This window comes from Trichoplax adhaerens, genomic scaffold (assembly GCF_000150275.1).
Source record: "Trichoplax adhaerens TRIADscaffold_6 genomic scaffold, whole genome shotgun sequence".
Classification (NCBI taxonomy): Eukaryota; Metazoa; Placozoa; class Uniplacotomia; order Trichoplacea; family Trichoplacidae; genus Trichoplax; species Trichoplax adhaerens.
In genome coordinates this window covers 1,923,344-1,938,505 of record NW_002060948.1, presented here as the reverse complement: position 1 = coordinate 1,938,505, position 15,162 = coordinate 1,923,344, and the positions used below count along the sequence as shown (strand labels likewise).

General features: G+C 31.7%; 2 protein-coding genes across 2 annotated transcripts; both read left to right on the top strand.

Annotated features, from left to right (window-relative positions):
* Positions 1-4,594: 4,594 nt before the first annotated feature.
* TRIADDRAFT_26631 (uncharacterized protein) lies at positions 4,595-11,139 on the top strand (the record flags this gene model as incomplete). Its single annotated transcript, XM_002113622.1, has 6 exons — positions 4,595-4,709; positions 6,275-6,391; positions 6,729-6,845; positions 9,454-9,570; positions 10,179-10,295; positions 10,406-11,139. Coding segments are annotated over 6 exons (1,317 nt in total), but the record flags the coding sequence as incomplete, so codon positions are not given.
* Positions 11,140-11,434: 295 nt separating this feature from the next.
* TRIADDRAFT_26446 (uncharacterized protein) lies at positions 11,435-11,782 on the top strand (the record flags this gene model as incomplete). Its single annotated transcript, XM_002113621.1, has 1 exon — positions 11,435-11,782. The coding sequence occupies one exon, from the start codon at positions 11,435-11,437 to the stop codon at positions 11,780-11,782; it is 348 nt and encodes a 115-aa protein (XP_002113657.1).
* Positions 11,783-15,162: the final 3,380 nt, after the last annotated feature.

Here is a 15,162-nt window from a genome sequence, read left to right as displayed (position 1 = left end):
ATTTTTGACTTTACCCTTGAAATAGGATTAGCTGCTATTGCACAGTATACTATTGCAGTATGAGTCATAACTTCGAATTATTATGAAAACTTTGACAGGTTTATCTCATGGTGATAAATTAATTAATGTATCCAGTTTTATCATCATGAGTCATAAATTTTAGCTTTAGATAGCATTAAAAATGCATTTCATGCCTATAATCACATGGTCAACATCATATGATTAACGAGTAGTTGATCAACGATTGATTGGTAGCGCCATCGCCATCATGATGAAATGATCAGCCATAAGTTTTAATTTTAAACAGTTGATGGCTAGGGTACGGTAAACAAATACTACTCGGGCCTACAATCAGTCACATATTTGACTGCCTGCAGATTGGCGACTTAAAATTAATCAGCCATTGGCTGGTAGTACCATCACAGCTATGACAAAATAGCTAACAATATTGTTTATTTATATAATTTATGAATCTTTCATGAACCACTTGCTGATTTTTTAGACTGCAAATCAGTTACCTATTCACGCGCTGGGCTACCTGCAAATATGATACCCTGCTTAAATTTTCATTTGGGGCTAAATACAAAACAAATACAATACTCTAGTTCAATTTTTACTATTTTCGAAATGTAGTGCCTAATTATGAGGATATAGAGTAGTATGCAGTCCATTGTCATGTGATAGATACTGCTGAAGTATACTTTAGACAAGGAAGGAAAACATTGGTCTAGTCGGTATTTGTAATTGGGTACAATAAAGGCTTCTTTAATTAAGTATAATCTGTCCTTAAATACGAGAAGTTGCAGAGAAGTGTCCGAAAAAGTGATATCATTAACAGGTATACAAATTGTATAGTTCGATGACCTCGCAAAGCACTAGTTAAATGTTAATGAAGTTATAGTGCATTTATAATGCTTAAAGTATCGTTTCTAGATACGATATGAAAATTTTAGTACGATCATTTACAGTAAAGGGATTTGAAGTCATTTTATTACTGTAATAAGGTCATGATCTAAGAAATAGATAGTAACTAATAAATTTATACTTTCTAAAAAGATTCCCCTCATAATGGAATAGGCAGTAGTTTAATAATGCTGCCTGAAGAATTTTATATCCATATTACATGAAACGCTGAAAAATTATATTTTTTATTACTACTAACTTAGCAGTTGACTTTCTATAAAAGAAGTTTTATTCAGTAAACATCGATGTGCTAGATGTATAAAAATTAATGAGAAGACACCTTAGCTTTTCTTACATTCGTAGTTACACAGTCTGACAACAATTAGTCATTTATCATGGATAGAAAACTGAAAGCTCACTTTTGTCCTCTTATTTCCGATAAATTATGCTTTGCTAATATCATTATTACAGTAATATAGAATTATTGTAAAAAAGGATTCAACCCAGACTTGAATGTATATATATGATATAGGTGAGCAGTACAGAAACAGTATTTATTGATATCTGTTTCTAGAGAGAATTAAGAGGCTCCTAGCAGATGGCGATAGCGAACTTTACGTTATTAAAATGTCTATTCAATCACTTATATAATGAGATCTCGTATTCGATATGATCTAAATGACTAGATAAATATAGTAACTAGCAGCTATTGGTTATAATTCATAGGATATAGAAATTATATTTAAAGAAAGAGAACATTGATAGCAATTACATTGAAGCATGAAAATGATACAGACTATCCGGTATCACTATACATGAAAATACTTAAAATCGTAAATATTTTTGTGTCTATGTTGTGCGATTAATTGCGATATAGATTTCCAGTTATAAGTAATTTAAAGAAAGAAAAGAGGACAGTAATCGTCAAGTGTTATTTAACGCTAAAGTGTGGTCGTATTACTGCGAATCGATTCGAGGGGAAAATAAATTTCATAAATCGAAGCGTTGCTGACGACTTAGTTAATATAAGAAAATTGAAGTTCGACAATTACAAAATCTAATTTTACAATGTCCCTTGTTATAATTCCGAATAATTTCAATTTCAACGGGAAATTCTGTATCTATGTAGCTTTAACATTTCGTAGCTACAATATACTGTATTTGGTTATTTACAAACGATCTGTATCGCAATCAATTTTCATCATGGCTAATCCAGATTATATTTGTTGCATTTGAAGTAGAAATCGGCTATAAAACGTGGCACATGATGATTAAAATGTTCTTTTTAATTAATATCACAGTACTTACAGATTAGTCACAGATACCAAATCTAACTTGAATTAGCCCAACATAGATCACATCTAAACACATGTTTGTTCACTTCTTCAAACGTTATTAGTGTCTTATTTACATCGTTGTATTCGCATTGTAAATAAACATACATTACTTTGGTGTTAAAATTTGTTGTAAATAACTTCATTAAGACCTGCCATTTTTGGAGAATAGAACTATCTGTATCTGAGAATTCATATTATAGTACTTTGGTATGATTAATAATAGTTCTGGTAGTGTAGAGATTTATTACAATCTAGTCCTGGCAGAGGCAAATTAAGCTGTAATAAGCTAAAATCATATGAAATTTGATAGCGTAGATGTTTATTATAGTCTATTAACCAGCGATTGCCAATTATGCTGTAATAAGCTAAAATTAAATGAAATTTTGATTTGGACGGAAATCGTACAGTATGTTGGTGTTAGTTAATATATTAACTGAATTTAAAATTTGTAACGTAATCTTGCATTTTTTAGCAACATTCTGGGTTGTGCAAATATTAAGCTTGATCTAAGGAACCTTGAAAATAAGCGTTACAAATACGTTTTCACATAAGGTTAAAATGAATAGATTATGAATTAAGCAAGGCTGATGAATAGAGTTAAATTTAACCTCAAAATATTTGCAAGGCATTGTAGTTAATCTTGTACTTCTATAAATAATTTAAATCTTTAGATATTTTATTATTGCCATTTTGAGTGATCTGCTAGACCTGAGTAGTAGTTTAAGATTGTATACGATATTTGTTTTTAGAAGTCGGCCAAGTTAGATATACTAGCATGTGTCAAGTTGGCTACACCTTTAAACTAAATTATTTTATACTTAGATGAACTGATTAACAAGTAATATCGAGATGCATTGTTGTCACCTTCAATTCACTTCTCATTCTTGTATATTTTTCATCAACTTTAGTGATTTAATCGATTTTAGTGCGCAAAAGACGAAGATTATAGGTTTAATTTCTATTGGCTTGTGTTCTATCATGAAGAGATTCAATGGATTCAAAAAATCTCTGTATATCCTTTCATTGCTGCTGTTGATTCATATCCAGGTAAGTTGACTGTAAAAGTTTTATTCTGTCAAGGAGGGAGAGAATGACTTTCATTTACTAACGTAGTTTTTTAAAGCAGAAAATAATTTCAATGCTAATTAAGAAAATTAGTGATATAATATTGAATAACTAGCGTATATGACGAGATTATCCATCTTACTAGAGATTTTATTGAACTTACTAATTTCTTAAAATAGAAGTTAGTTAAGTAATTTTCTTGCTGTCACCGAATGAAAGCACTTGAAATATACCAAACTTTACATTCTGTAAATTTTATGTTTGAATGCTATAACATCTTCTAAGTAGGATACTTATATGATTGTTTTTAAAGCGATGTATTAACCATGCTATTTTGGACTCTATTACAGAACACAAATGGTGATGTGAGTGGGCACCTAAAAATCCATTTCATTTACTATCAAAATCCAAATCAATCGAGCTATAATGGTTCTCGATGTCAATTTGGATGGGCTTTAAATAATGCTACCCAAAATCACACTACGACAGGCAATAAGATTGTGATGGTAGCAGAAAATAATTCTCTTTGCCATTACCAGTTTACAATTTGCCTTAATAAAGTAAGCAATCAGTCCAGTCTGGTTCAGACTAACGCAAGCAGCCAAAAGTGCATTCATGGAAAGTACAAATCCAATATTATACCAGCTGGAACTGCGATTGCCTTTGCTAATAGCACCATCGATCTCTTCAATAATAGTAAAGCGATCCTGTCTATTCCAGTATTTAATTTAACCAAGGTAGTCAATATGGCTAATTTAAATTTCAAGTTCGTACCAGCATATGATTTGCTTTCTTGACGGTAGTTTCCAGCTAATTTTTCTGTATTTAAAAACATTCTTTGTTCTAGTCTCTTCATATTCAAATCCTTGTTGAAGGCGTCTTATATAATAATTCAAGAGTTTTAATCGATCAAATGTCGAAAGTGGCCAAAATAGATAGTAAACATTATGATGCACTCATCTTAACTGGTCGGCGTTCTGGTCGATTTAGCCGAATAATAACAATTGTTTCCTTAAAATGTGAATCCCAATGGCTAGGCTCCCTATGTCAAACCCGTATGTGCTTAAAATTGTCTGTTGATTAATAATTATTTTTAATGGATACTTCAAAATAGTATGATAATGTTTCCTATTTCTACGGATCGCTTCATACTACATCTACATGGTATAGCATCCACACTTTTATCTCACAGCTACTAAACTCTTCGGTTTAATTGTTTTGTAAAGTACTAGTAATGTTGATATTAGGATTATTAATCTTCTTAAACTATTATTACAATTTTAGAAAAGGTAAATATGTGTAAAAATTCGCCGTGTATGAACAATGGCATTTGTAGCCAAAGTGATGCACATGGATACCAGTGTAAATGTTCGCCTGGATTTACCGGAAGAAATTGCCAAACAGGTAAAATAACTGCCTAAATTTCATATCAGCCGTTTTTTGCTAACTTATATTCCAAGCGTTCAAACTTGCTAAATAACTCCTCCATACTTTAATTTTTATTTCATTATTGCTATAAACATTATTTTATTAATGCGAATATTGATGAATAGTGATAGTTTCTGAATCTCATTATACGAAGTTCATTTATAAAATCATTTGCCTTTCAATTTTTCAATTCAAGGTATAGATGAATGCGCTTCCAACCCCTGCCTCCATGCTTACTCAACGTGCATCGATGGTATAAATGGCTATACGTGTAAGTGCCCATGGGATTGGACCGGAACATTCTGTGAAGTTGGTAAGGTACACCTATCGAAGATAATTTACATTCGAGCTATATCACATTAATATAGAAACAAGTTAAAGATCTTATTAAACTATTACTACCTTTAAATAGATTTCTTTTTTGTTCTTATCTTCAATAACCTGATTAAATAAACTGATATTAACAGGCTTATAATACATTATATTAGGGTTAGTTTAAAATAAATCATATATTAAACGTTACCGTTCCTTACGTAGGATAAGATTGCAAAGTGAATTTAGAAATAAACCAGTGACTTCAATATTTCTCTACAACAGTTTATCATTTATACTAGTGATCATTGCGGTGAAATGTCACGATCCACTTATGAGCTAGTATTTTCTCATCTCACTAATAAAAATTTTTGACCTGTTATTCTCGCTCGATAAATGCAAGTAGAAAGTTAATAATATACGTGCCGATATATTTACATTTATAGTAATTATTACACATCACACATTATACATTTATTTTCGCTCAATAAATGTAAATAGAAAGTTGATAATAGACAGGTCGTCTGGTTTGCATTCATAGTAATAATTCTATGACTGCAAGCACCGATCGATTTATGATCTAGTATCTTTTTATCTCACTAATAAAATTTTTAAGCGCTATTTTCGCTCGATAAATACAAATAAAAAGTTAATAGTAGATGGATCCGTTCATTCACATTTATGGTAATAATTTTATGACTACAAACACCGATCCATTCATCATCTAGAATCTTTCCATCTCTTTAGTCAAATTTTACGCGCTATCATCGATCGATAAATGCAAATAGAAATAATAATAATAGACGGATCGGCTTATTTATATTAATAGCAATAATTTTGTGGCTACACACGAATATTAGCTGGTGCGCTATAATACACGTAAAACTTAACCTACGGCTAAAATAGCTATTAACAGGTATTACTTATTAATAGACGGGTAGTTTAGTAATAAACATCAGCGCTAGTCGAATCTATTGATGGTAGAATGCTTTTGAGTTAAATACCTGACGATATTTTATGTCTCAATTATATTAATTAGCTGTAATACAATCAGATAACATCGCGATAAGGCTATTTAACTGCAGATTATTATTGACATCAAGTTCACTGGAAAATTAATGAAAAACCGTATCATGCAGTAATGCTGGGTTTATCTATGCTATCTTCAGAAATATGGCTGCTATAATTTGATGCAAAGATGAGATATTAAATACCTCTTATTATTGTAGATAATAATCCCTGTCGTCCAAGTCCTTGTCAAGGGAAATCTACATGTTTTGCAATCAGAGCTCATACTTATCGATGTCAATGCCCTCAGAATCGAACTGGAAGAATTTGTGAAACCCGTAATATTCATCTCTAATGCAGATTGCAATCTTTTCTTTCATTGGGTTACTGCTTTGACTTTTTCTAACCATCTCCTATTTTATATGCATATGTAGTTATTACCGCCTGTACTTCTAATCCATGTCAACAGGCCGATGCAACCTGTATTCCAACCGCTGATCGTGGATATAAATGTGTTTGTCCAGCAAACTTTACCGGCAAAAATTGTCAATACGGTAAGAAATGATCGTATTCTATATTTAAGCCTTGCCAATTTTATTTCATTGCGTTTCAAAGATTTTACAATACTACCGTGTGCAATGCAATTCCATTATCGCTTACTGATAATTACTATAGATTTAAATCTCTGCCGCATTTCACCATGCCGTAATGGGGCAAAATGTATTAACAGCGGACTGAATAATTACCGATGTCAATGTCTTCCCGGCTACACAGGAAAAAATTGCCAAATAAGTTAGTATTCGGCAATAATGTTTCTCTTATCCTGCAATTGATTTGCTGAAACAATCTTTATGATTTACGGTTGGGATATTGAAGAGGTTTAAAAAGGAAATTTGATACCATTTTGGAAATAGATTTGATTCAAAACGCTAACCTATATGTAGTCTATTCATGACATGCCTGCATAAGCAATAGTAAAATTAAAGTTGCAAATTTATAAATTTGTCACCATAATATGTAATATCGATAGAAAATAGTATCGGTTATAAGTTTCGGGACATTTGAAGGTCTTGCATGCAGTGCTACTCTATCTCTGCAATAAAGAAATTACAAATACTTTCCTTATTGCTAGCTTCTGTAGTTGATATTTACAGAATTTAATTCAACCAATTATATATAATTATTATATCATTTACACTTTTGATAGCGTAATTTTAATACTTGCAGTTCCTCGCTAAAATCATAGTTAGATCCTGATTTCGTCGAAAGTAGTTCTATTGCTAAGATAATTAGCTGGCAAGCAATTTTATTAGTTCATTGCGAATGACTCTTTTGCATGATTTTGATATTGTTTACAGTCCTAATAGTATAATTTTAATAGCACAACAGCTCGCTAAAATCATAGTTAGACCTATAGCTTCGCTGGTTTATAGCAGGAAATTGTGGTAATATGTTTACCTGAAGCAATTTTATTGCTAAGGTAATTAGCTGGCAAAATATTTTATTAGCTCTTTGCCATTGACTTTCTTGCATAATTATCTTACAGATATTGATGAATGCGCCTCTAATCCCTGTCGTCACATAATAGCGACCTGCATTGATGGCGTTAATAATTTTACATGTAGATGTCCTGCAGACTGGGCTGGCAGACTGTGTGAGAAAGGTGATGAAATAATGCACTTTTGATCCTGTAATATTATTTTATGCATTGATATAATTCTATTTTAGATCGAAATTCTTGTCGTTCAAGTCCATGTCCTTATTACAGCAGTTGTACTAATTGCGGAGATGACTGTTATTCATGCCAGTGTCCAAGCAATTATACCGGGCGGCACTGCCAGATCTGTAAGCATTGTTGAAATAATGTTAATTGGATGTTTTGGACATTTTCAATATATAATAAACCATCGCCTAGTCTGTCAGCTAAACGAGCGAGAAATTTATAAGTTACAGTACTGTGATCATAAGTGTGGTCATATGACTGTATTTCTAATGTGACAGGTAGTAATTTAACTATTTAAGTAAATTTCTGTATGGCTGATCGTGAGAATGTTCAAATTCTTACAGTTTCATCATTACTTGATTTTAATAAGCTCTTTGCACTAAATATAGTACTGAAAATGAACATTTGGCTAATAATAAAAATATCAATGCCCTTTGCAATATAGACTACAATAACTTGATTTTTAATAAGCTCTATACTCCAAACATAGTCTATTGCTGCGATATTAATCAAGATTCCTATAGCCATTACAATTAGCTGGATATTTCAAGTTAATATTACTACACAGTTACTTAATTGAAATATTAGTTACCATCAAAGTTATTATAAAGTAAAATAGGAATTCTTATCACTGCCTTTAAAATAAATAATCAATGATTTATCGAATAAATAAAATTGAATTGAAGAGTAGATTTGGTATGCTATGTATTCCTATCAATAATGGCTTTACTTCTGCGGAAGCTTTATGTAGAGAAGGATGCAACTTAGATCATGGCCACTGTATGAATGCTCCTTTCACATGCGTGTAAGGCTTAAAACTATGGCGATATCTTATACTAAAAATGGCTTAAATATTATAATTTATATTTAATTGCATGAGTAGCATAAATGATGATGGCATTAATTATAATTATGGTTATTAATTTAAAGTTATAAAAATTTACCTTTGATGATTGTTATTTAGATGTCAAAGTGGCTGGACGGGCTATATATGCAATACATGCATAAAATCTGCTAACTGCTCAGGTATATCAATTGGTTACCCAATATTTCAGATTCTGATATTGAAATTGCTTAATCAATACGGCATGAGTCAGGCATAGTTTTTAATTGAATGATCATTACTAAAAATATTGACTTTGTAAGAATAAAATTTTTATACTGATATTCTGAATATATGGTTGAAGAAAATGGGTATTGCATTAAAGGGAATGATTGTCACTGCAAGAAATTTTACGGTGGTTCCAATTGCGAATATGGTATTTTAATCACTAATCTAAGGGATATTAAGTCGATTGTTTTTTCAATTGTAACGGCCAATATCTGGTTGTTGAGAAGATAATTAGTCAACGATTAATTAGCGTAGCTATTAAAATTATTAACAGAGTACTTTCTTTTAATACTCTAATTTAAACACTTTTAAAGAGTGAAAACTGTTTTATTTGAAGTAGTTACATTAATATCATGGAGTCTAGATATTAACTTTACCATCATGAGAGAATACGTTTATAGCTTGCAAATTATCAGCAGTTTACTTAGAATTGCAACATGAATTATTATAAATTGTATAAAGGGAACTGCTACGAATAGATTTTTGTGAATAGTAACATCTACAATATTGACATAGCATTTAACTTTAACTTTTAAAGTATAATGTCTACTTTGCATACAATTTAGATACAAATCGATGTAGAAGTGGACCATGCTTGAACAAGGCAAATTGTAGCAACGTTCAACCTGATAGCTATCAATGCCATTGTCAACCGGGTTATACTGGGAAAATTTGTCAAACAGGTACAACATAACATTGGCAATTTTTTGGGATACGGTAGCAGCTACGCAGAATGATATTTTCCATTTATTCCATCTTCCGATATTGTCGAATTGCATGGATCTTTATTTGAAATTTTCGAATGATAATTTATCATTATCATTTATTATTTTACTGAGTCTTAGCTCAGCTAGATTTGCTAAGTATTTGCATATACTGTGGATTTTCTTCATTTGTTCTAGATATATTTTACTTTTGCTAATTGATTTAATTGGCATTATTACAGTTCTGAAAGCGTGTGTACGTTTAATATCTCAATCTGATCTAGATATTAATGAATGTACGGCGAAGCCTTGTGTTCATCCGAATGCAACCTGTATCGATAAAATAAATGGCTTCACTTGTCAATGCCCGCCATTTTATACCGGCAAGCTTTGCGAAGATGGTAATTAATATATTTAGTGATGGCAAAACAGGGAAATGAATGTCGAAAGATTTTAGCTTCCTGCTTTAAAATTCAATATAAAGTTTCCATTTGCATATCGCATTAACCTAATTTTAGATTATTAATATATTTTCTATTGGGGCGGGGCGCCTTCCGGATAATCCTATTTCTTTTTGTATATCATAGATTTAAATTCCTGCCGTAGTCATCCATGTTTGAGTGATGGAACATGTATTAATACCAGAGCAAATCGATATAAATGCAATTGTCGACCAGGTTTCACCGGAAAAAACTGTCAACGAGGTAGCTATAATAATAGTGAGAATATTGAAATTGATTTCAAAAATCGATAAACCTCATTTCGATACTATATGTGTTTAGGCAGCATAAAAATTATTGATTTATTTTGGTAGATGTACGCGAATGTGACAGCAAGCCTTGTAAGAATCAAGGTTCTTGCCAAGAAATCATGGGAGGCTATTCCTGTCACTGTACTGATGGATATACAGGTCGACATTGTGAAAGTGAAATAGATGAATGTAATAGTGGGCCATGCTATCAAAATTCTACCTGTATCGATAAGGTAGCTGGTTATCAATGTCAATGCCAAGCAGGGTATACTGGTCAAAATTGCCAAACACAGATTAACGAATGTCTTAGTCAACCATGTCAATATGGTGGAACTTGCATTGACCAAATTGCTAGTTATTATTGCCAATGTCCTTCTCATGTCACAGGCGTTCATTGCCAAACTGATATTGATGAATGCCGCAGTTTTCCATGTCAGAACGATGGTGAATGTATTAATGTACTTGGAGGTTATCAATGCCAATGCTTAAGCAATTTTACAGGCCAAGAATGCCAATCCGACGTTAATGAATGTACCCAAATTCACCTTCCCAATACTAACATTAAACCTTGTCAAAATGGTGGTACATGTGTCAACTCGTTTGGAAGCTACTATTGCCATTGCCCTCCAAATTATACTGGAGAGGTATGTCAGCAAAGTTATGATATTTGTGAATCAGAACCTTGCCAAAACGGTGGGCAATGTGTAGTAGAATCAACTGGGTATCGATGCAATTGTTCAACTACAGACTATAAAGGCAATCACTGCCAGACAGGTAGGATAGATTACATTTTATGAAGGTAACTTCATTATTAAATATATTGTAGGTGTAGTATATTCACATTTGGAAGGTAGAATAAATTACGTCTCCTGTCGGTATCTTCATTAAGTATACTTGTATATATGTATTCATATTCAGGAGGTAAGCTAGATTAAGTTTTATGTTATCATTATTAAATATAGTATATATTCATATTGTTGCAATAAATTATTTGCCAGGTAATTGACAGCCTGTGATACTATTTTCTTATTTTTTACAGTAAGACTGTGCACAGCAACAACTTGTATTAATAATGGGACATGCACTGAAGATATGAACAGCTTTAACTGCCAGTGTTTGCCTGCATTTAGAGGTCGATATTGTCAACTAGGCGTTGATGAGTGCCTATCAAAGCCATGCCATAATGGTGGTACTTGTCAGAATTTAATCGGTGGTTATAAATGCACTTGTCCGCCAGGTGTCACGGGCTTGTCATGTCAGAATATAATCGATCAATGTGCTTCTAAGCCATGCCAACATGGTGGTAGATGTATTACCTCCATTAATGCCTTTGCGTGTGATTGTAGTGGTACTGGTTATACTGGGCTAGTCTGTCAGTCGGAAAGTGAGTCTATACGGTTTATCAAATGGCCAAAATACGAGTATATATCGCTGTTATAAATTATGATAAAGTAATATTCTTTTCATAGTACCTTGGGTACATTAGCTTTATGGCTACCACGTAATACGATACAAAATTGTTAAACTTCCCAAATCTGATTGATTGATAGCTCAAATGATACCAATAGTTATAGTTTAATGGAATTTATGTTAACTATAAGCTAAAGTGTACAGTAGTAATTCATTTGCGTGTCATTATTATATGCGAGAGATATTTGTAGATAAAATTAATTTTATAATCTATCGATAATTATCAATTTTAATATACTTAGGACAGTAATTATAATTAGTATACAATTTGTATCGAAAAGGTTGCAATGTACTACTTGACCATTTTGCACGATCCGCATAGATTATTGCTATCATAATTGAATTGATATCATCTAGTTTTAAGCTGATTATAAAAGGACAAGTACTGTAAGGTTTAGCTATTTGGTATTCTTAAGACGTAAAAACAAATATTGAACTTATTCTCACAGTGTTCATATGATAGTCTTCAGCTGTTTGCATTTTCTAAAATGTTTTCACATTGTTGATTCTAATTAGTACTGATTGGTTCATGTACATATGGTGGCAAAGTGTACAGAAATAGAGAAAAATGGAATGAATATTGTAATGCATGTAATTGCAGAAGTAGTCGTTCAATTTGCTCTAAGGTGATTTATGTGGCTTCAAATGATACCTTGTGCAAGATTTATTTTAAGTTTATTAGATAATATAAACGCATTTCTTCAAAAATAATACGATACTTATCGTGTAATATGGCTATATAATCGGCAACACTAGGTATGGTGCGGATCTGTTAGTTGTCCTTTAAATAGTAATGGACCTAAAGTTTGCCCTAATGGACACACATGCTTTCATGTACAAAATTCTGAATGTCTTGCACCACCTTGCAATATAACTGGCGTTTGCCCACTTGTTACACCACCGAATATTATATGCAACTCTGGTAATCAAAACTCAACAAAGTGTCTATCTAAAGCATTTTTTCTGTCAACGCGATTACTACCAATGGTAAAAATTGATTTTATAATTGTGTGATAACATCAAGTTCCTACGTATCAATTGCTATGGCTATTCTTACAAACTATAATAGAAATTAATTAATTTTCCATCACTATGCCATAAGCATGATCTAAATTATGATATTTCTCCGATAGATTTTTATTCATTTGCGATCATGTAACGTTTCTTTTGCTCGGTACATAGGGAACCACTTTGCAGGAAGTATGCTACGCAATTCGTCTCCAAGATAGAATGAAATCGTTTGCTGTAGAGAAGCTGTTAACTGTTGATTGCTACATAATGGAAAGAAAGCCAGAGTGGATACATTTGCGTATCGAATTTGTAAATACCTTCACTAAGATACTCTACAGATGTTATAGTTAGATTAAATGTGTAGCGTAGAAATTTATATTTGTAAAGACGCTCAATCATTATTTTCATCGTAGCATAGTTTTGCGGGAATCTCGACAACGCAGCAAGCTTTACAAGCTTTTACTTTATCCATTGGAAGTAACTCCTCTAATCGAGTGTTATCTTTGCTATCTGTTTCCAAACCTCAGCAACCTTATGTATCTGGGAGATTGCCAGGTATAATTTTCGTGAAGAAAAGTAGATTACCGATTTAATCACTATCGTTTACGAAGACTGTTCATCTACTATTCTGTAGACACTTATGGTATAGTAAATAATTTTAACTTTCCTTAGCTAGTTAAATATACGTACGGTACGATTTTTGTGATATTTTATGTAACCGACCAAAGTACCCCATACAGTACCCATTTTTAAACTGGGTTTGTATTTTAATTGATATATATAGTTTAATTTATATAAATTTTAGTTTATCTTAATCTCAGAAATCTCTTGGAAAGGATAAAAATACATTAGCTTGCTTTGTATAATAATTATATTTGATAGCTAGATGCACTTTCCGTTACTCCTTTTCGGTTTTCCCATAAACATGCTTTTTTTACCGTATTTTTATGTTCTAACTGACATACAGATACATTACATTTTCTACATATTATCAATCGATCATGAGAACAAATAGAATAAGTAACTGTATTTTTTAAAAGAACAGCCATTTTCATCAGCTTAGCGAGATTTTAATTAGCATAAATTCTGGTTTATTTCAAATCTACGAAATTTCTTGGAAAGGATAAAATATATATGAACCGCTTTACAATATTTTTATATATTATAACCAGATACATTTTTCAGTTACTCATTTTCAGTTAGGAAAAATTATCGTTTATTGCTTATATAATTGTTTTTATTCACATGTTGTTAGATTTCGTCCTACCACTTATCATTTCTGTCGTTGCAGCGATTGTTGTGGTAATGATAGTGATAATTGTATTCAAAAAGAATGCTTACAAAGGGGATCTATCCTTCCGAAATTGTATAAAACTCAGAGCACCACGTGGATTCAGATATCGCGGCCACAAAAATACTTCTCCTTATAGTCCATTCGGAGATGAATCTATAGGCAACAATTGTGATCCTACTACTAATCATGATTTATAAATTCCTGATGAGATTCGAAGGAGGAGAATCCAAGATATACGGATGTTTTTAATTAAATTAGGCTATATCTAGACCTAACATGTAATAATGAATAAATTAAGATATATTTTGCGATTAAATGACGAAATTGTTATTCATGTTGCTGCTACTTGTACTTACAATCGATCTTTAATCCCAATATGTTCATATTCAATCATTTTGTATGTGTAGTAACTTAACCATTCGTATTCCACGCATCTTTATTAAAACGAAGGAATAGAGTAAACAGTACAACATTACAGAGTGGTAATATCGAAGAAAATAGCAATAAAATACAAATACACGTACAATTTCACGAAAAAAACTTACCACGTTATTATACTAGACTCTTATTGATATATTTCTATCAGAAATATATAATAATCCATAAAGATTGAAAAGTCAACTATCTAAAATGATTATTCTACTTCCAAGATTGCTCTTGGTAACCGATTTCGTAAATGCCGGGAATATGCTAATATAATATGATCATCGGATAGCGTTAATATAAAAACTGTGAGCTAGAATATTACCGGTACCTCATTAAACAAAGTCTTCAGAATACATGCATAGATATTTGTATTTCGCTTATTGGTTTTAATTCATAGTATTCACCATATATTAATAGTATGAAATTTATATTGCTGTTATTAATGTAATGGTTATAAAAAATATTGATTACTTAAGTAGACTATACAATCTAGCTGTATGAATATCAGATGTAATTGTTACCTGCAGTCTTATCATTCATTAAAATAAAGGCTAATGAAAGTTTGATTAGATTCTCAATTTAAAGTAACAAAATACTACTGAACCTTTAAGTCGATTGC